This window comes from Alexandromys fortis, unplaced genomic scaffold, assembly GCF_014885135.2.
Source record: "Alexandromys fortis isolate MF-2015 unplaced genomic scaffold, M_Fortis_MF-2015_v1.1 scaffold_307, whole genome shotgun sequence".
NCBI classification, from domain to species: Eukaryota; Metazoa; Chordata; class Mammalia; order Rodentia; family Cricetidae; genus Alexandromys; species Alexandromys fortis.
Window position 1 is genome coordinate 997,519 of NW_026068205.1, and position 22,251 is coordinate 1,019,769.

Below are 22,251 nucleotides of genomic sequence, written 5' to 3' on the forward strand. Positions count from 1 at the left end.
TGTTGATTATTTTAAAGATTTAGAGAAACATCCTAGTGAAACTATCTACACATATGTAGAGGAGCAGGACAGAAATTCAATTTGCACAAAAACAAGGCCCAGACAGTAGAAATTCTTGGGAGTCTCATGGTTGGTTCAAATTCAGATGATGCTTGACATGATGGTTGAGAAAAATCTATACAACAACGTATGCCTATGAAAATAAAAGTATCAGTTAATAAGTTTAAACACAGGAGAGATGATACACACAGGTGCTTCAAAACATTTGGTTATGGAATGGTAATTCCAGTGAAGCAGCAACCCTTCCTTAGCATTACTGAGTGGGGACCCATGTGAGGACTCATTATACATTATACAGGTTATTGTGACAGATACTGGCTACACGCAAGAACCAGATGATAATCTCATATTTCTGAAGACTATATATGCGCTAATGGCAGGGCATGTGGAAAACAAGCTGAAGTTCCTTGAAACTTCGTCCTTTCTGAATAACATGTAGCCATAGAAAGCAATAGGCAGGACATTGGGTAAAACTGTTACCAGTGACATTGTTCGATGGGAGATATGTGGTAATCATCATCATGACAGGCAAGATGTGACTTTGGTTCAATAGTGGCATGGGTGATATAGATGTAAAAAAGTACATTTAAAATTTATTTTAAGACACCTTACGAGGAAAGACAGAGCTTTAAAAACAAACAACAAAGCTGGTCTCCACAAACTCTATGAAACACTCCTCTTCGAACCAAGGAACCCACTCACAGTATTACTGAAGGGCTAGATAGATGGCTCAGCAGTTACAAGAACTGGTTGCTCTTCCAGAGGACATGGGTTCAATTCTGAACACCTACATGGCAAATCATAACCATTTCTAACTCCAGTTCAAGGGAGGTCTGAGGCCTTCTTCTAGCCTCCAAAGACATTGCAAACTTGTAGTTAATAGACAAGATATGGAAACAAAACAACTATACACACAAACTAAACAAATGAAAAATAAATGAAAATTAAGAAGGTACATTATTGTTCTTTTCCTTAGTAAATATTTTTGCTTAGTAGTGTGAAACTTAACATTGTCAACTTGACACAGTGTAGAGTGCCCTGGAAAGGACTCTCAGTGAGGAATTATCTACATTAGGGTTACCTGTGTGCCCACCAGAAAGGGATTCTCTTAATTGGGATAATTGAGGTGGAAAGTGAGTGTGAGTGGAGTAGGGTTGGATTGAATAAAAAGGGGAAGTCCATAAAGCATCATTAGGCATTCATTAACTCATTGCTCTCTGCTCTAGAGTGTGATGTAATGTGAGCTGCTTCAAGTTAATTTCACATTCAGTTTGCAATGATGGACTGTAACCTGGCTTTGTGAGTCAATAGATCCTCATACCTTAAGTTGATTTTGTCAGGGTATTCTATCACAACAACAAAATGAAACTAAGACAGGTAGTTTTACCCTTTACATAGTTTTGCATCTAGTCCATCTACCAATAACAAATTGAATTGTGGGTAAAATGGCTTCTGGGCCAGCTTCTGCTTATTCTATGAAAGAGAGTACCCTAGGCTTTCATAGGGGTAGACAAAGGGTAGAGAAGTGGTAGACCAAGGCTTTGAACTTCAGTTGCTAAAGGCTGCCCCTTGCCACTTCTTGACTTGGTCTGCCCTTTGCTTGGCATTATACTGACTTCCTGTCTTTACCCTCTTACCTGCTGGAATAAAGCTTGATAACATTCTCTACCTTTCTCTCAGCCTTTGTTGTAGTAGGCAGAGCGGGCTATGTTCCCTGGCACCCGGCCACCTGCACGGCTAGCTTTACCCAAAATAATTACACGGAAACTGTATTCTTTTAAACACTGCCTGGCCCTTAGTTTCAGCCTCTTAACCCATTTCTAATAATCTATGTAGCACCACGAGGTGTGCTTACCAGGAAAGATCTTAACCTGCGTCTGCCTGGAGTGGGAGAATCATGGCGACTCCTTGACTCAGCTTTTTTCTCCCAGCATTCTGTTCTGTTTACTCCGCCTACCTAATTTTATGTCCTATTAAAGGGCCAGGGCAGTCTCTTTATTTAATCAATGAAATTAACACAAAACAGAAGACTCTCCCCCATCAAGCCTTAATTCTCTTGTGATAGCATAAGGATCTGGACTACTGCTGCAGTCAAGATGTGAGGTAATGTAAGAGGACCCCCATTTGTTTCTTCTTATCTATAATTCTTGGGAATAGATTTAACTGAAGGGGTGTACTTTTGTCAATGTTTTCCAAATTCCATATGTAACTGAGGATTACCTTGAATTTCGGATAACCCACTTGGCCTCCATCTCCCAAGTGCCAGGACTACAGGCATGGCATGATATTTTAGTTAGGATTTTTATTGCTGTGTTGAAATGGTATGACAAGGAACAATTGTGGGAAAAGGTTAATTTGGATTACCTTTCTACATTTTGGTCCATCACCAAAAAAGTCAGAACAGAAACTCAAACAGGGCAGGAACCTGGAAGCAGGAGCTGGTGCAGAGATCATGGGCATGTGCTGCTTACTGGCTTGCTCAGCCTTCTTTCTTATCAAACCTAGGACCCCCAGGTCAGGGATGGCACTGCCCAAGATGGACTGAGTTCTCTACTATGAATCACTAATTAAGAAAATGCCTTATAATCTTGCCTATAGACAGATATTATAGAGAAATTCTCTCAATCGAGACTCCTTTCTCTCTGATAACTCTAGTGTCTGTCTAGTTGACATAAAACTAGCCAGCACTCACAGGTTACCACTCTTAGTTCCTGGTGCTTGGGATTGAACCCAAGGCTTCATGTGTGTTAGGTAAGGTCTGTATGAACTGACTTATTTCCCAGCTCCTGCCTCTGCATTTTTGTCCTTTACTCTTAGAAGACATCTCTCTTTCTTGTAGATAATTAAAATTTTTCTTTTGTAAATTAAAAAAATACTGTAAGTTTTTTCTTCATGAAACTCAGATAAATCATGTAAAACCTATCCTAATCTTAAAGAAAATATGCATTGAACTTTAAATGCAGAGAACACACTAAAAATATGTAATTGAAGAAGTATCACATAAGACTTATTCAGTGGTGTTTTCTTCTCCATGACATCGTGACATTGCCAGGGTAGCTCTGGCCACACCATGAGGTCTGGATGTTTCAGGTCCTGTAATTTGGGATGAAACATAAATTACTTGTTTACTTATTATGCACTGCTAGGTGTTTTGTCAGAGTAACACAAAATAAAATATTTCTTTAGGGAGATGAGGTTTCTGGAAGGAAAAATATAATAAATTCCAAAAAAAGCTTTATCTAAACTCAGATTTTCCTTTAAGTGATTCTGATGGGTCTCCACACAGATTTCTCCAGAATTAAGGAAAGAGCCTTAACTGAACAAACTGCTCAATAATTCTGGATTTCTAGTGTGATAATTAAAGGGGTGCTGGCAAAAGCAGTTAGGTTCTTGTTCATGGCACCCTAATGTTCTACCATTGAATTACATATCCATCACACTCACTGATAGTTTATGACATGATTCGTCTATAATTTTATCCAGTTTTATCAATCTCTTCAACTAGTGAATTAGTTTAAGTAGTAATAAATGCTGTTCAAGAAAGAATCCAAGTGTGTGTGTGTGTGTGTGTGTGTGTGTGTGTGTGTGTGTGCAGACCTAAATACTTTGAGAATATTTTGAAGGCAATGGTCTATGTAACATAGTGTATGTTCAGTTCTCACTTTGTGCCATTCATGATGCTATGCACTGAAGCTATATCAGCTAAAAAATATACAAATATATTTCTTCCTCACAATGAAGCTGATACGCATGAGATGGTGAATGACTGTTGAAATAGGGAGCAGCGGGGCTGCGTCCCCAACACCCCGGCCGCTTGGCTAGCTCATGCCCAAAATAACAACACACAAACTATGTTCATTTAAGAACTGCTTGGCCCATGAACTCTAGCCCTTACAGGCTAATTCTCGCACCTGGACTAGCCCATTTCTAATGAAGTGTGTAAGCACCCCAAGGTGCGCTTACCAGGAAGATTCTAGCCTATGTCCATCCTGGCCTTAGAGCGCAGAGCTATCGTGTCTATCCGGCAGAGCTGAGCATGGCGCTGTCCGGTCTCTCCGGGAGCAGAGCAGAGTCTGACCTCACTTCCTCTTCCGCCCAGCATCCTATTCTGTTTATTCCACCCACCTATGTTCTAAGCTATGAGGCCAAGCAGTGTGTTTATTACTTAACCAATGAAATCAACAGATTGATATATGACACTCCCACATCAAATGACAATAAACCGAATTAGCTAAAGAGGTAATACAGTGCCCATATTGAAGAACAATACTGTGTGCTTTCATATAGTCCCTTACTCCCATCAAAACCAGGGAGTGCAGCTTTATGATTCCACTGTTTTAAACACCAAATATAAGGGCAATAATCTTCATACTATTACTTGAAACAGATGGCTCATGTGCTATGTGAGCTTATGTAATGGAGCAGAGTCTAGAAAAAAAATAAAAACAGCCAGTGTCACACCCTGGATTGAGAAGACTAGTAGTTTGAACAAGAAAGGCTGCCATGAGCTCACATATTTGAATTTTTGGTCTTCAGTTGTTGGAGGTGTTTGGGAAAAATTACAAGATGCAGGCTTGTATTTTGGAGGAGTTCTGTCACTGGAGGTGTACTTTGGAATTTCAAAGTCCAAGTCATTTTTAGCTAATTGTCTGTCTAATGCTTGTGCATGAGAGGTAAGATCTCCACTGTTGCTCCAGCACCATGCCTGCCTTGCTTGCTACCATGGTGCCTGCCAAGAGGATTATAAATATTATTCCCCTGGAACTGTAAACTCTAGATTAAATGCCTTCTATCGTAAGATTCCATGGTTATGGTGTTTTGTCACAGCAATTCAAAAAGAACTAAGACAGTGTTAAAAGAACAGTCACGTATGCTGTACTGAAGTAAATGATGCAGTTCGTGATGCAGAACCAGGCCAGAGAGGACGCTGAAAGACAATGATTGTTCTCTGCTAATAAACCATTGGAGGATACTCAGCAGGGGAGGTTTACAAAGGTAGCTTCTCGTTTTAAGTAGTCACTTTGAATGTTCTGTTGACATTAGAATGTTTGTGCTGGAGTATAGGGAGTTTACTCAGGAGGTTCTTGGAGTCATTCACAGAACACACAATCATGGTTTCATCATGATTACATGGGTTGGTGCTAGTGACATGGAACCAGAATCTGGACATAGTTTGAAAATTTGAAAGAAAAAATCAAATAATTTTAATCATTTTATCCATCAGGTGTAAAGATGTTACTACCAGTGACTTTGCTTAGGAATATCACAAATTCATTTTCAGATAAGAACTTGATGAGTTTATTGTGTGTTTTGAAAATCAATGGTTACATTGTATAACCAGTTTGATATACAATTAGCAAGTTCTGATGAGGCTATATGCATTCAGTATGTCCCAATACCTTCATGACATTGACACTCTCAGGCAATAACACTACAAAGGGTTTGACCATTGGGTTTTCTTAGTTCTGACCCCTTGGACACCTGTTTGTGTAAGGTATTTTAGTGGTGAGCATAACCCCAAATGATTCTGAGAAAGATAAAGAGATGGGAAGTGAACCACAAGAGTATGCTTACAGTCATAGAATTGATCAAAACTAATGTTTCAAAGGGCCCAAATAATAAGCCTAAGGCTGGTAATCCTAGTGATAAACCTTTTTGTTAGTTGACTTTCTTAATTATAACCATTATTTTTATGTACAATGGAAAACAAACTAGTATTTTAAAATATTTCCTTCTATTACAAAATTTATTATATGCTATATATTATATACTTATCATACCATGCACTATTCATGGTCTGTATTGTTACTGCCCAGCTTTATAAAATATTAACTCTTCATTTCATATGTAAGATGTTAGATTCATATGGAAAAAAGTAATTCATGCTAGAAACACAAATAGCCTTCTATACTGGAAATGAGACTAACAAAGCAGCCCTGTGTTTTTGCCATGTTGGTCTGAGTCATTGAAAACTGGTGATATTTTTATGTCTTGGTTCAGTGTGTCACAAAATAGATTTGTTGTATTTAGTTATTTCCCAGAAATCTCATAAACTTTCAAAGAACTTTTGTCAAAGATTCTTTAAGTAACAATATAAGACACTTGGCCTTTAAAGACTCATTTTAATGCCATAATGCAAAATGCATTCAGTTTACCTCCAAAAGTCATTGCACTCTGAACTATCATATTCTTGAAAACACAAATATAAATTCAGTTTTGTTAAGCAATATAAACTTAGGTGTAAAGCACTGTGGGATCAATTTATGAAAGTTCATGTTATAGTGATGTAAACAATTCCAGAGAGGCAAATAGAAGAAAAATAAGAAGGAAACAGATTAAAATAAGATAAAAACTTGCAGGGCACACAACACCTGTCTGCACTCTATGCACTACCATTTGCGAGCTTTGGGCAAGGGGCTGGAGGTTGAAACACACAATGACACACAGACAGAGACACGAACCTCTAGTAACTGGTAAGAAGCCCTTTATTCAATAACACCACAGAGGCTTATATACCCAACACAGGTAGGTGGGCCAACAGGTGAAAACCCTTATCCTCTGATCCTCAAGGTAAGGTAACACTTGTTTGTGAAGCAGAGCTGGTAAACAACTTTGACACAGTTTTCTGTAACTCAAATCAGAAGGAAAATAAAGATCTCTAGCAGGGAAGAGCAGCTAGAGGCCAGGACTCCAAATGATCCCAACAAAAACTCAGTGGGGAAAGCATTCAATCTTTATTTCCATATTCATCATCGGGACTATGTTCTTATGATGTGCAACTCACTTGATTTGAAAGCCCCATCCATTGATGGTCCCACCCTTGGGCTGGTTTTTCTCACTCAGAAAAAAAAATTTCCTCAACAAATGTTTTACATTCTTGTCATCTCTGATTTCTTGGTATCTCCATTGTGTGTTCACCTTCACCCTCACATCTTGATTTTTCATTCTTCACCCTGTTATGATATGTTAATATCATATCCTTTGAAACATAGTTGTAAGTTGCCATGACCCCATAATTGTTTCATTCTGTATGATTATAAAACAAGCATCAAATACACAATGACAAGCTCTAGTGACTTTCTAAACAATAGATTTTGCCCTTTGGATCACAGATGCACTGGTGTCTGAGTACCTGGATTGCTCACCATTGTGGCTAGTTCAATCCACATAAAACCCAAGAGAGCTTGGAAAAGAATTCTAGTCATGCACACACAAAACATCCAAAGTTTAGCAACATTTTTTTTTTATCAGATGGGCTCTGTTTCCTGGCAGCAAACAGGAGTGCCATGGCTTCTTTAAGAGAATTCTTCCTGATTCAGCATTAGCTGCAAAACAATAAAAACAAACAACAGCAACATCAAACACCATGTGACTTCTTTAAGAAATGGTGCCTTCCTAGTTTTTTATAGTTGCATGTACAACTCTGGCTCTGTCAGGAGGACAAGCACTTAAATGGGGTGTGTGAGTAGCATGTTACAAATTGCTAAATGTTGACACAGACCCTCTGTGACCCTGGATCTGGGGAGGACAGAATGCTATTAGAGGCAGTGAACATGCCTCTGCCATTTGGGACTGGGTGGAGAAAGCAGGCAGGATGCAGAGTTGGTCCTGGCCATGCCTGTTTATCATTTAAAAGAGGGAAAAAAAGTGCTCCTGGTCAAAAACTAATTGCAGATATGCACACAATTAGGACAAATCCAATAGGAAAAGACCTTTAAATGGGTCACAGTATTGGATAAATATATGTGGGCTTGAGAGAGAGAATAAAAAGAATATAGAAAAAATAAAACAAAGTATTTAAAGTGACAGAGTGTAGACAGTCATAGATTAAAGGGGTAAAGAAAAAATAAACCACATAAAGATGGAAAATACACAGAGAGTTAGGATCATGTATATTGTTGTGTTTTCTTCAAAAATTTTAACTGTGAATGAACTAAGTATAGAGAGACATTTCATTGTAAGGGCTTCTAAGATATATATATATTATCTTGACTTCAAAATTTGGGTCTGAGAATATATTTCTTTGAAAAAGTGGTTCGTTTTTTGTTTCCTTAGATGATAAGAATCTGTGGATTCCTTCCTGAATAATGTGGTTTGATGAACCTTCAATGCCGCTTAAAAGGTCTCTGTGAACCCCAAAATTGCTTTGCCCAACACAAAGCAGGAAGCAGTTTGGAGAACACTATGCCTAAATTTATTAATAGTGTTCATAAATGTTTGCTTAGATTTAAAGTGAAATATGATGTAGAGATGAATACTTTGCAGTGGTATGGATCTTGGTTTATTGATACAAATTTANTCAGAAAAAAAAATTTCCTCAACAAATGTTTTACATTCTTGTCATCTCTGATTTCTTGGTATCTCCATTGTGTGTTCACCTTCACCCTCACATCTTGATTTTTCATTCTTCACCCTGTTATGATATGTTAATATCATATCCTTTGAAACATAGTTGTAAGTTGCCATGACCCCATAATTGTTTCATTCTGTATGATTATAAAACAAGCATCAAATACACAATGACAAGCTCTAGTGACTTTCTAAACAATAGATTTTGCCCTTTGGATCACAGATGCACTGGTGTCTGAGTACCTGGATTGCTCACCATTGTGGCTAGTTCAATCCACATAAAACCCAAGAGAGCTTGGAAAAGAATTCTAGTCATGCACACACAAAACATCCAAAGTTTAGCAACATTTTTTTTTTATCAGATGGGCTCTGTTTCCTGGCAGCAAACAGGAGTGCCATGGCTTCTTTAAGAGAATTCTTCCTGATTCAGCATTAGCTGCAAAACAATAAAAACAAACAACAGCAACATCAAACACCATGTGACTTCTTTAAGAAATGGTGCCTTCCTAGTTTTTTATAGTTGCATGTACAACTCTGGCTCTGTCAGGAGGACAAGCACTTAAATGGGGTGTGTGAGTAGCATGTTACAAATTGCTAAATGTTGACACAGACCCTCTGTGACCCTGGATCTGGGGAGGACAGAATGCTATTAGAGGCAGTGAACATGCCTCTGCCATTTGGGACTGGGTGGAGAAAGCAGGCAGGATGCAGAGTTGGTCCTGGCCATGCCTGTTTATCATTTAAAAGAGGGAAAAAAAGTGCTCCTGGTCAAAAACTAATTGCAGATATGCACACAATTAGGACAAATCCAATAGGAAAAGACCTTTAAATGGGTCACAGTATTGGATAAATATATGTGGGCTTGAGAGAGAGAATAAAAAGAATATAGAAAAAATAAAACAAAGTATTTAAAGTGACAGAGTGTAGACAGTCATAGATTAAAGGGGTAAAGAAAAAATAAACCACATAAAGATGGAAAATACACAGAGAGTTAGGATCATGTATATTGTTGTGTTTTCTTCAAAAATTTTAACTGTGAATGAACTAAGTATAGAGAGACATTTCATTGTAAGGGCTTCTAAGATATATATATATTATCTTGACTTCAAAATTTGGGTCTGAGAATATATTTCTTTGAAAAAGTGGTTCGTTTTTTGTTTCCTTAGATGATAAGAATCTGTGGATTCCTTCCTGAATAATGTGGTTTGATGAACCTTCAATGCCGCTTAAAAGGTCTCTGTGAACCCCAAAATTGCTTTGCCCAACACAAAGCAGGAAGCAGTTTGGAGAACACTATGCCTAAATTTATTAATAGTGTTCATAAATATAGGTTAATAGACAGTCATCTATAATAGTCAAGCTTATAGTCATGTTAGGTTTTCTAGATATACAGAGATATATAATGTACTCAGATGAATAAATATTCCTCAAATCTTTCAAAGATGTAAAGAATATGACATCTAAAATGTTTTAAGAACTTAAGACTTTTCATGGCAATGAGACACATCTGATCCTGGCAGCACCAATTACTTCAATTGGAAGATGTACTTCAAAGAGGCTCCTTATGGGGTTTGTTAGCCATTTGGGCAAGAAACTGCTCTTGCATGGACTACATGGAATTATGCTGTATGAACTGGATATGCAGGACCCATAGAAAAATAACTGCTGAACTTGCCTAAAGGTGGGTTGATCCTTTAGAGTTCCTGTATCATGAAAGACTGCCATGCATTTTCTAGGTCACAGAAGAAAGCAAAGTAAAATGCATAAGAGATTTTCCGATTTCCTGCTTCGTGAAAAGTGGGCCAAAATAGAGATAGGTGGGAAACTAAGCTGAATGCTGGAAAAAAGTAGGTGGAGTCAGGGAGATGCCATGTAGCCACCAGAGCAAAAAGATGTGAAACTTGCTGGTAAGCCACAACACACATGGTAAAATATAGAATAATATAAATGGGTTAATTTAAGATATCAGAGCTAGCTAGCAATACACATAAGTGATTGGTCAGGCAGTGTTTTAATTAATAAGTTTCTGTTTGGTTATTTAAGTTGGGCCACTGATAAACAAAAAAACAGCCTCTGCCAACACCGCCCCTTTGTATAGCATAGGCAATAACATAGCAAAGATTAGAAATTACCTCCCAGCAACAACATTGATATTTAATGACTTTTCTTTGTTCACATATATCAATTAGCCTGTACAAATTACAGCCATACACTTTCATATGCTGTTGCATATAAAACAGCACACACACTAATACATACATACACAAAAAAATGTCAGGCACATTTCCCTAAATCTATCTCCTATAAGGAAAACAATGAAAAACTTATCCAACATATGTCCCCAAATCACAGAACAAAACAACTCTTTTAAAACAGAACAATTATTTAAATATTGTTATATAAACAGTAGCAAATTTGAGACAACTGATACCAAAGGATATAGTGATTTCAAGCATTTCCTTTTAATATAGCACACCAAATTGTTTTCCTAAAGTCTTTATCTGTGAAGATTCATCAACTAATTCTTATTGTTTATTTCCCATGAAAGTCATGGTCACATTTGCATAGGCTGAGATCCAGACAGATAAAACCTGTGCAAATATTGGAACTTTGGAAAATATTGAGTACTTTGCTGGGTTTATTGATGAGGTAATGTTCTGTCATTTATTACAAGAGGTACTCTTTTTTTTTCTTTTAAACACTGCTTGGCCCATTAGTTCTAGCCTCTTAATGGCTAATTCTCACAACTTGCCTAACCCATATTTAGTAATCTGTGTAGCACCAGTCTTACCGGGAAAGATTCAGCATGTCTGACCTGGTGGCTTGCTTCATCGCATCTGTCCTGGAGAGGAGAAAGATTCATATTTCTACGAATCTGAATTTTAATTTATTAGTTTCGTTTCTTTTTTGTACCAAAATATAAGAATGTATAATAAAAATTATTTCATGTGGAAAATCATTATAGAAATGAACTTCTTGGAGGACAATATTATGAAAACCGGTTTAAAACTATTCAAACACTGCAATAGTTAATATAACCACTTACAAATATTGTTTGGCCTCTACATAAAGGAATCCAGAAGCATGCCTTTAAGATACAACAGCAGACCATATGAAAAAGCTTTTCAATAATTCTATCAGTATTTTTTCCTGAGAAATTGCCACACTGATTTCCAAAGTGGTTGCACAAGTTTGAAAGTGCGGCATATATACACATTAGAGTACTACTCAGTGGTAAAAAACAATGACATCTTGAATTCTGCATGCAAATGGATGAAAATAGAAAACACTATCCAGAGTGAGATAACCCACCCAAAAAGATGAATATGGCATGTACTCACTCATTAGTGGATTCTAGCTATAAACAAAGGACATTGAGCCTATAGTTCGCCATCCTAGAGAAGATAAGTAATAAGGTGAACCCAAAGCAAAACATATATGGATCCTCCTCGAAATTGGAAGTAGACAAGATCGCTGGGCAAAAGTTGGGAGTATGGGGGTGGGGGTAGGGTGAGGGGAAGGGGAAAGAGGGAGAGAGAAGGAAGAAGAGGAGGATTGGAAGAGTTTGGGGTAGTGGGATGGTTGAGATGAAGGAAGGGTGGATATGGGAGCAGGGAAGAAGATATCTTAATTAAGGGAGCCATTTTAGGGTTGACAAGAGACTTGGTTCTAGGGGGATTCCCAGGGGTCCACGAGGATGTCCCCATCTAATTCCTTGTGCAGTAGAGGAGAGGGTGCCTGGACTGGCCTGGTCCCGTAGTCTCACTGATGAATATCTTAAATATCACCATAGAACCTCGTCCGGCGATGGATGGAGATAGAGACAAAGACCCACATTGGAGCACTGGACTGAGCTCCCAGGGTCCAGTTGAAAAGCAGAAGGAGGGAGAAGATGAGCAAGGAAGTCAGAACCACAAGGGGTTTGTCCGCCCACTGAGACAGTGAGCCTGATCTAATGGAAACTCACCAAAGCTAGCTGGACAGCGACTGAACGAGCGCGGGATCAAACCAGTAACACAACAAACAAACCAAACCAAGAGCAATGCATAAAGTAAAAGTGACATCTTCCAATGCAAATAGACCCCATAAATTAACTAGAAAAATAGGCTCATGATAAGGATCTGGAGGAAGATCCAATGTGACTTTGGCCACATAGACATTGAAAAAGTCACCAGATCATTAGCCACTTCTGCTCCTAACCTCCTGAGTGAAAACAGATTATCACTTTGAAGAAAAGCCTCTGTGATATTAACATTCTCGCTTCTTCTAGTGCTTATTTATGAGCACAAGGGCCTACATGCCTCCTATAATGAAATTACTTATATTTCCATTAATTATAATTCATTTTTATAAATAGAATCTTATTTTAAGTGCTGCATATATGTACTCTATACATGTTCAACTCTCTTTGATTACATATTAGTACACTTAAGATTTAAAGCTATCAAACAGAATAACAGCCTTGAACATGCAAAATGAAATAGTAGAAGGAACTATTGGTTATCCTTAAATAGACAGTAAATGGATAAAATATAGATGGCAAAATATTAAGTTTGAAAGTTTACTAAAATAAGGATGTAGTATATCATATCGTTTCAAGGAGAAAATAAAGAATAAGTAGTGAATAAAAATAGAACATTGTTGGAACTTTTGGTTGTTTGCAAAAGAGCAAAATTACTAATCTACTGGACTTTAAGGAGTAATGATTATATTGTAAAATGTGATACAGAAATTAAAGAATACTAAAAGCTAAATAAGCATATATAAATAAAGTTAACAAATTTATGTAATTCCATATAGTCAATTAAAATATTGTTAAAAATGAAGAAACAGGAAAAGAGATCTTGAGATAGTAGTGTTCAAAATTAAATGAAAAATAGAACTAATTATGCATGCAATCAGCTTATAAATATGATAATCTAATAATATGTTAAGTGTAAGCTAAGTAATTTTCAACTTAAATAAATATGGCTTTATATTTCAACTTTTTCATATTAATAAGAACCTGCCAACATAAGCAAAAAGAAAGATAAAAGTAAATGAAAAATGAACCAATAGTACATTGCCATAAGATGACAATAATCATTATTAGAGATGAGAAGAGTGTTTAATAAAGACAAAATTGCTATGCCAACCACTAATAATATTTCATTAACTATTGTGTACCTAAAATAAGTGAATAAATAATAAAACATAGACTTGGAAGGAAGGTGTTTAATCCTAAATGGGACCTAGATACTTCTTCTGTACCATACTTTAGAAAGCAGATGAGTCTCTGAGGTTATAGAAATACTTAACCTTCAGTCAACATCGGCATTTGCTAGATACTCACCTCTGTGAATCCAGAAGGCTTGGGTTCTTAGAACCACTTGGGAATTTTTTCAAAACCATACCAATATTTCCTAGTGTATAACTAGAAAGCATTTAAAGCTGAGTTGTCTAAACAGAAGCTGTGGTAACCACTAGCCATGCTTACATAACACATTCAAGCTGTAGCTATTCAGGTTACAATTAATTTAAAACTAAATATAACATAAAATAAGTTGTTTAGTCATAGTAGCCATTTCCACCACAATCTCCAATTTATCAAAAAATTAGTAAATGACAAAAAAAATTGAAGCAGGTATTTTCTAAATCAGAAGCCCAGTTCTAAATAATGATGAAACAAATAGATGATCATACTGGCTTTTCACAATTAAGAATTATAAAATAGCAAAATTTCTTTTATGAAAAATTAATTTCTTCAAACATACAATTACAGAAGAGAAACTTTAATATGACACAAATTCATAAAAAATGAATTCAGAAGAGCAAAACATGTTGAAATTCTCTACAAATGAAGCAGAAAGTAGGAAACAATAAACTGTACAAAATGATGGCCAACAACAAAATTCTAACAATCTAAAAAGGTCAATAAGGACCAAAGTCACTTCCATTAAAGAGACAGAAAGCTAAGCTTGGTGGCAAACACCTGCAAACCTCTGCTCTCGAGAGACAAAATGATTGTGGTCTATTTGATGTCAGTCTGTGCTACACAAGTAGACATTGTCTCCAAAATAAGGGTTGTGGGATGGTTCATCAGGTAAAAGTGTTTGCCACCAAACACTTTAACCTGAGTTTGAACCATGATTCTCACATGAGAGAAAGAGATAACTAACTCCTGTAAACTGTCCTCTCACTTTTGTAAATGTGCAATGACATGTGTGTGTATCACATACATGTATGCACATAGCATAAATCAATGTGAAAAAGCATTTAAAAACTAAAGGAAGAAATTATAGACATATGAAATTATTTAAAATTGCCAGAAAAAGTATTAAGAAGTTGCAATTATTTTATATCTGAGTTTAATTTTCTTCATTACAAGTTTTGCACACCTATGATACTGAAACTATATTAAGAAATCATTTCAGGAACATTGCCAAATTCATTTTATGAGACCATAGTCACACTCATACACAAAGCACAAAAGACTCAACAAAGAAGAAAATTACAGATCAATTTTCCTCATGAAACTGAGCATGGACAAATAATACTCAATAAAATACTAGTAAACTGAATCCAAAAACACATCAAAAAGATCACCCACGAGAATCAAGTAGGCTTCATTCCATAGATGCAGGGATGTTTCAACATACAAAAATCAGTGAATGCAATCCACCATATAAACAAACTAAAAGAAAAATTGATATAGAAACGAATAATTTGCATTGTTATAAATCTTTATTTATTAATACAAGTTTAAGGTCAATTTTGTTATATGCATATTTCAAATCTTGATTAAGGTATTGTGATTGTGTAGTTCACTTAAAATGTAATGTATAATTAGGAAATATAGGTTGTTAATGGATAGTCATCGATAATAGTCAAGCTTGTAGTCATGTTAGATTTTCTAGATGTGTATAGATGTATTTCAGATAGATATTCTTCATATCTTTCAAAGGCTACATAATATGGCTTTTAAAATGTTTTAATAACTTAGGACTTTTCATGACAATGAGACACAACTGCTCCTGGCAGCACCAAACTACTTCAGAGGAAGATGGGCATCGGCATCGAAGAGGCTCCTTATGGAGTTTGATAGCCATTTGGGCAAGAAACTGCTCTTGCCTGAACTGTTGCATAAACTGATCATAAAGAATCTGAAACATGAAGAGTAGGCCTGCTTGTTTGTGTTTTCTGTCCTCCCACCAGGTCCTCCACAACTGTTTAGTCCCAAAGAAAATCACACAAAGATCTCTATAAGTTATAAAGCTGATTGGCCCATTAGCTCTAGCCTCTCACATCTTGATTAACCCATTTTTTCTGATCTATGTTAGCTGTGTGGCTCAGTACCTTTTTTTCAGTGGGGCAGCTCACATCCTGCTGCTTGGGTGATTTGGGCAGGAGTGGGAGGAATCAACTTCCTCCTTTCCAGAATTCTCCTGTTCTCATTACATCATTTCTACTTCCTGTCTGGTTTTCCCACCTATATTTCCTACTTGGCCAATCAGTGTTTATTTATAACATGATTGACAGAATACAGATAATTCTCCCACATCAAGAACCTACAGAGAGAGGACTGCTGAGCTTGCCTAAAGGTGAGATGGTCATTCGGGTTCCTGTTTCATGAAAGAGTCTGCTAGATATTCTGCAGGATACAGAAGAAAGTGACTGAACTGTCTTTGAAATTTCCTGCTTCATGGAAATATCTGCTGGATACTATGGGCCTGTAGGCTGAAGATGGATGCTCCAGCGGGAGAGAGGAACTTTGGGTGACTGTCCAGGCAGTGAGATGTCTCTGTCATTTCTAGAGTTTGGAAGTTGCTTATTTCTTGTTTACTTAGGTAATATTATATCCTTCTGGGGTCTTTGGTGGAGTTGAAGAATGAATAGTTATAGTTTTTATTTGTTATGATAAAAGATAAAATAGATATAAATATTGTAACTGTAATTCTTGCTTGATAACTATTTTGTTATATGTAATTTTACTATTTTAAAGTGAAAGCCTTTCTTTTTTATTTAAACAGAAAAAGTGGAAATGGTGTAGGAGCTCCTTCTGTATTTGTGCTGCTTTCATTGGTTGAATAAAGAGACTGCCTTGGCCATTTGATAGGCCAGCCCTTAAGTGGGAAGAGTAGACAGAAGAGAATGCTGGGAAGAAGGGAAGTGTGGCAGACATCATGAATCTCCAGCCTGAGGTGGATGTAGGTTAGAATCTCTCCTGGTAAGCCACACCCTCGTGGTGACATACAGATTATTAGAAATGGGTTGAATCAAGATGTAAGAGTTATCCAGTAAGAGGCTAGAGCTAATGGGCCAGGCAGTGTTTGATTAATACAATCTCTGCATGGTTATTTCAAGAGCAAGCTAACCAGGCGGGATGGAACAAAGGGCCCACTCTCTCCCTTACAACAAAAAATACCCCACATGATTATCTCATTTGATTTTGAAAAAGCTTTTGACAGAATCCAACACCCCTTTATGAAAGAATTCCCCAAAAGATCAAGAATACAGGGATATTTGTAAATATAGTAAAGGCAATTTTCAGCATTTTTATAGCCAATAACAAATTAAATAGAGAGAAATTTAAAGCAATTCCACTAAAATCAGGAACGAGTCAAGGCTGTCCACTCTTTCTATATCTATTCAATATAGTACTTGAAGTTTTAGCTGAAGTAATAAGACAAATGAAGAAATTCAAAGGATTACAAATTGAGGAAAAAATAAAAAATACTATTTACAAATGTTATGATTGTATACATAGGTGACCCCAAAAAATTTAGCAAGGGAACACCCTCATCTGATAAACACTTTCAGCATTGTGGTTGGATATGAGATTAACTTTAAAAAAATTAATGGCTCTCTTAGGCATAAATGGCAGATGGGCTGCAAAAGAATTCAAGGAATCAACACTCTCCATAATAGCTTCAAATAATATAAAATACCTAGGGGTAATTCTAACCAAGCAAAATTGAAAACCTGTATTATAAGAACTTCAAGTCTTTGAAGAAGATTTCAGAAGATAGAGATATTTCCCATATTCTTGGGTCAGTATGATTAACATAGTAAAAATTACCAACTTACCAAAAACAATCTACAGATTCTATGCCATCCCCATCAAAATTCCAATACAAATTTTCAGACCATAACAGCAAAACTCAGCTTCAAATGGAACAACAACAACGACAACACATAGGATAGCTAAAATAGAACCAATCATGACAGGAAAAAAAGTAATTGAGATTTTTCTTAATGATATTCTGCTATACTAATAGACAGGAGCCTGATATAATCGCCATCAGAGAGACTCCACTCAACAACTGGTGGAAACAGTTGCAGAGAATCACAGCAAACACTAGTTGGAATTTGGCAAATCCTTACAGAGAAATGGGAGGAAGGATTCTAGGATCTAGAAGAGTTCAGGACACCACAAGGAGACCCACAGAATCAACTAAGCTGTACTCAGAAGGGCTCATTGAGACAGAACTAACAATAAGGGAGCCTGCTTAGGACTGATCTAGTTCCATTGCATTATGTTACAGTTGTGTAGCTTGATCTTCTCATGAAAATCCTAACACAGGGGTTGGTATCTGTTTCTGACATTTTTGCTTACTTTTGGGACCCTTTTCCTCTTCCTAGTTGCCTCATTCATCCTTAATATAAAGAAAGGTACCTAGTCTTATTTCAACTTCATATGCTTGTTTTGTAGATATCCCAGAGAGACTTATCTTTTCTGAGCAGAAACAGAAGAGGAGTGGATGAGAGAAGGAGACTGGGAAGGGAGGAGGATGGGTATCTACATATATGGAAATATAGTTAATGAATAAGCAACATAGTTGTACTAAGGAAACTCAATTTGTAATCTTCAGCTTCCAGCAAAGCAATACTACAAAATCCTATGACAAAAGCACATTGGATGGTACATTTGAAATGTAGCAGTCCTTCTGCAGAAACTCTCCTTGCATATATGTAATCTGTTGTAAAATTTAACATTATAAAGATTATCTTGAGCAAAAAGATACAGATAAAAAATAATATTTGTACTTTGGCTTGTTTTATATACTTCAATGATTGTTTATGAAAAAAATCATTATTAGAACAAACATTATAATTCACTTTAATATGTACACACTGCTAATCCTATTTTCTGGTTATGAAATGCAATATTACCTGAGAGAATCCAAGCACAGGTGTTTTAGTTGTTCAGCTTACGCTTACAAAGATATGTATGTAAATTTGTACAGTTATCTACTGTGAGGCCAGAGGCTGACAGCATGACACAGTTACATTCACCATGGGAAAGTTCTGTTATCCTGCAACTGTGGAAACACAAAATGAATATATACTTTATGTGGATAATCTATTGAATGAGTGACTCCTATAAATAAGTGCAAACAAAGGATCTCATGCAAGTTGACAATGGCATCTTTACTAATGGTTTGGTAAAACTGATTACTATGAAAGACAAGTAGTTGATTCTTCAGATTCACATGAGCAGTTCAAGAAGGTCAGCATCATTATGTCTGTATATAATTAATTTACTGATACCATTATCTTGAGGCATTCTTTGTATGATTTTTTTCTTGTCTATTGCATCATTCATAAAAACTTACATTGGTTTGAAAGTTGAGTCTTTTTTCCAAACCCAGGTTTGATTTCTGCTCTCCAGAAAGAATCCAGTCCATGCAATCATTGAGAGGGATTGCAAAAATTCCTACCAGAAAATCAAGGAATTTTATCAGTATTAAGGCTCTTATTATGGTTTAAATGTCATAGTATATTCTGTTATAGTATGTTTATTATCTATTTGAATAATAAGTTCTCAACTTATTAAAGTTGAAAATATTTCTTACATTGCCAAAACATTCACATAGCATGTCATTTTGACTTAGAATTAACTTTCACAAGTTTATAGTTACAATTTCTATTCTTCTATTAGTGGGAAATTTGGCAATGGATTTATGTAAGTTTATAGATATTTATGCTCACAACACAAACATAATAGGGATTTAAAGAAATTTCCAGAAGTTATGAATAAAATTCTCTGATTGTTGTGCTCAAATCAATTTTTCTACTGTTTCTCAAAGTTCACTTATAAAAGGAAGGTCATGGCTTACAAGTGAAGAAATGAGTGATGCAGTGGACATAGTTTCTGCTTTCTGGGTGCCATGTTATCACTAAGTAGCTGAACCTCCACTGTTGTCTATCACCGTAGAGGTTGATTACTGAAAGGGTATCACTAAAGTTTCTGTTGACTACTGTTATAAATAAAGGGCAAACTTGGAGAGTTATAATAAATGACACAAGTGAAGAATTCTGAAGGCCTGAAACAAAGCTGAAAGGGTTTGACTCCTGAAGATGGGGGACTACAAAATGTCAGGACATCCTGTGTTTTTTGTCCAATGGAAGGAAATGAACCTACATGCTCTCTTTCAGAACCCAAGCAACAACATATAGATTATGTGAGCTCTCTTCTCCATGTCTAAGAGAGATTGGCCAGCAGCAGCACTCCACAAGGCTGAAAGCACCTAATGGGGGTAATTGGTCATATGAAGGGCTTCTCTTACTTTATGAAGGAAACTAGTTCAGGACCTGGTGTCGGGGATCCCATGAGTACAAATAGCCATGTAAGATGCCTCTGTCTTTGAGGGTGTGACACTCACTCCTTCCCTCAGGGAACACCAGATAAAGTGGGTTTTAGAATATTATGTTTATATAACACAGCAGTGAAAATTCACAAACTGCAGATCAATGCAGGAGCATGGATCAATGATTTGCTCTAAGAATAATAGTGTTTTTTTTCTCAACATTCCAAATGCTGCAATGCTTTTATACAGTTCCTCATGTCAAAACCATAAGATCATTTTTATTTTCTGCTTGACAACTGTAATATTGCTACTGTAATAAATCATAATATAAATATCTGATATTCCTTATGGTCCTAGGTGACCCCTGTGAAAGGGTCATCCACCCTCAAAAGGATTGTGACCACAGGTTGATAACTGCTGAATTTCAGGGTGTTTACTCAACAGTACTTTTGCATGTCTAATCCAAGTCTTATAAAACTCAATGGCAAGTGCAGCTATTTATAGCAAGTCAGAAAAAAAATGTTGTGTGGGTAGACCTGATGAGAGTATGCATAGGAAAGGGAATTGAAGGAAATCAAAATGTCTGCCTACTTATTTGGCTATAATTACCTCCACCTATTCGTATTCTTATGAATATTAACTATCATACACATATAGATATTTTGTGTATGGTAAAATTAAATGGCAAAGTTAATTTCAGAGTAAATGCACTTATACAAGAATGGTTTTCATAAAATAAAAAAAAATCTGGTTAATAGTTTTCACTACCAGTACACAAGTATAGATAAAATGTTTTTAAAATAAAGCAGCAATGAAATATTATACAAAGCCATAAATACATGAAACATGTATAAGAATACGAATGGACCCCACACACATCACACTGACAGGAACATTTAAGCAATGAATGATTGACACACAGCATCTCTTACCTGCTCCTCTTCACTATCTATACAAAGCAGATTAGAGTTTTTGGCATTGCAGGACAACAAACTGTCAGTCCAGTTTTTCTTCTCCATACTAATGTAATAAAAACTGTGGGAATATGATATCCACTCTTTTGGACAATGACCACAACAGTGTTCTGAAGAAATGCAAATTTAATAATGAAAATTAATATGTTTTTATAGATTTGGACATTCATGTAAAATATGTGTTTACACAATTTGATAAATATAAAACAAAATATATACTCCATCAGACAAAGAATAGTCTGCCCAGTGGCCCCTGAGTTTATTCACCTAAACTAAATAAGCAAGTTTTTACTCTACAAATTATTCAAAGTCTCTCAACATGAGCACTATTCTAGAAGAGTGAGTTCATTTCTGTCTTATCATAGTTCATCGGTTAGAAAAAAAATCAAAGAAATTATTAAAAACTTTGCATGTTATTTTATCTGAGTATCTCTTATTGTGGGACAAAAAGGGTTATTATCCTTAACGTTTACTTACGAACATGTAGTGTTCATGTTTCTAGGTTATTTTATTCCTAGAAATCTGCTATCATCTTTTCATAGCTTTAGTCAGACACAATGTATAATGTGTAAAAACATCAGAACTTTGACAAGAAATGCATACCTTTCTGGGTTCCTGACTTGGACGAGTTGATTTGCTCCATTTCCTTAGGATCTGGTGAGTTAAAATAATTCTTATGAAAAGAAACATGTAAAATATTGTAACAATTTTATTTTCTTTGTTTGGAGCTGATGTACTGTTTTTGAATAAGGATATATGGGAATACAATTGATTATCAAAAAATAAATAATATGATGTAGTGAAAACTACATCAGTGAAAGCCCAGATTTCATCAGCTATGCCAAAGTCCTTTTAAAACTTCTCAGTAAAGAGTTTCTAAGGTTTTAAACTATGTGTTTGAGTTATGAAATCACTGAAAAAACCAAAAGCAAACAGTTCATACAATATCTCTGATATTTAAGATATTGATAATATAATATCATTCCACATTTAATCCAAATGCAGACTTTATATTAAAAACTCCTCTTCTTGATAAGTTTTGAATGGCAGTTTCAGCCAATAAAGTGGAGAGTGCCTTTACGTTTTAAAAAACATGCTTACAAGATATTCATCAGTATGGCTATAGGATAGGGTCATTTCAGGTTCTCTGTCCTCAGCTGCCCCAGGAACTAACTGGGGACATCGCCCTGGGCACCTGGGAGCCCCTCTAGCACCAAGTCTCTTGCCAACCCTAAGATGGCTCCCTTAATTAAGATATGTGCTTCCCTGCTCCCCTATCCAACCTTCCTTTATCCCAA

At 36.2% G+C, this 22,251-nt stretch overlaps 1 protein-coding gene across 1 annotated transcript in view; it reads right to left on the reverse strand.

Annotated features, from left to right (window-relative positions):
* Positions 1-11,196: 11,196 nt before the first annotated feature.
* The window catches only part of LOC126493247 (NKG2-A/NKG2-B type II integral membrane protein-like), a 12,181-nt gene continuing 1,126 nt past the window's right edge, over positions 11,197-22,251 (reverse strand). The window contains 5 exon segments of the mRNA XM_050130196.1: positions 11,197-11,251; positions 18,562-18,704; positions 19,005-19,105; positions 20,912-21,099; positions 21,557-21,607. Coding sequence (XP_049986153.1) covers positions 18,587-18,704; positions 19,005-19,105; positions 20,912-21,099; positions 21,557-21,607 — 458 coding nt within the window. The 3' untranslated portion in view covers positions 11,197-11,251; positions 18,562-18,586.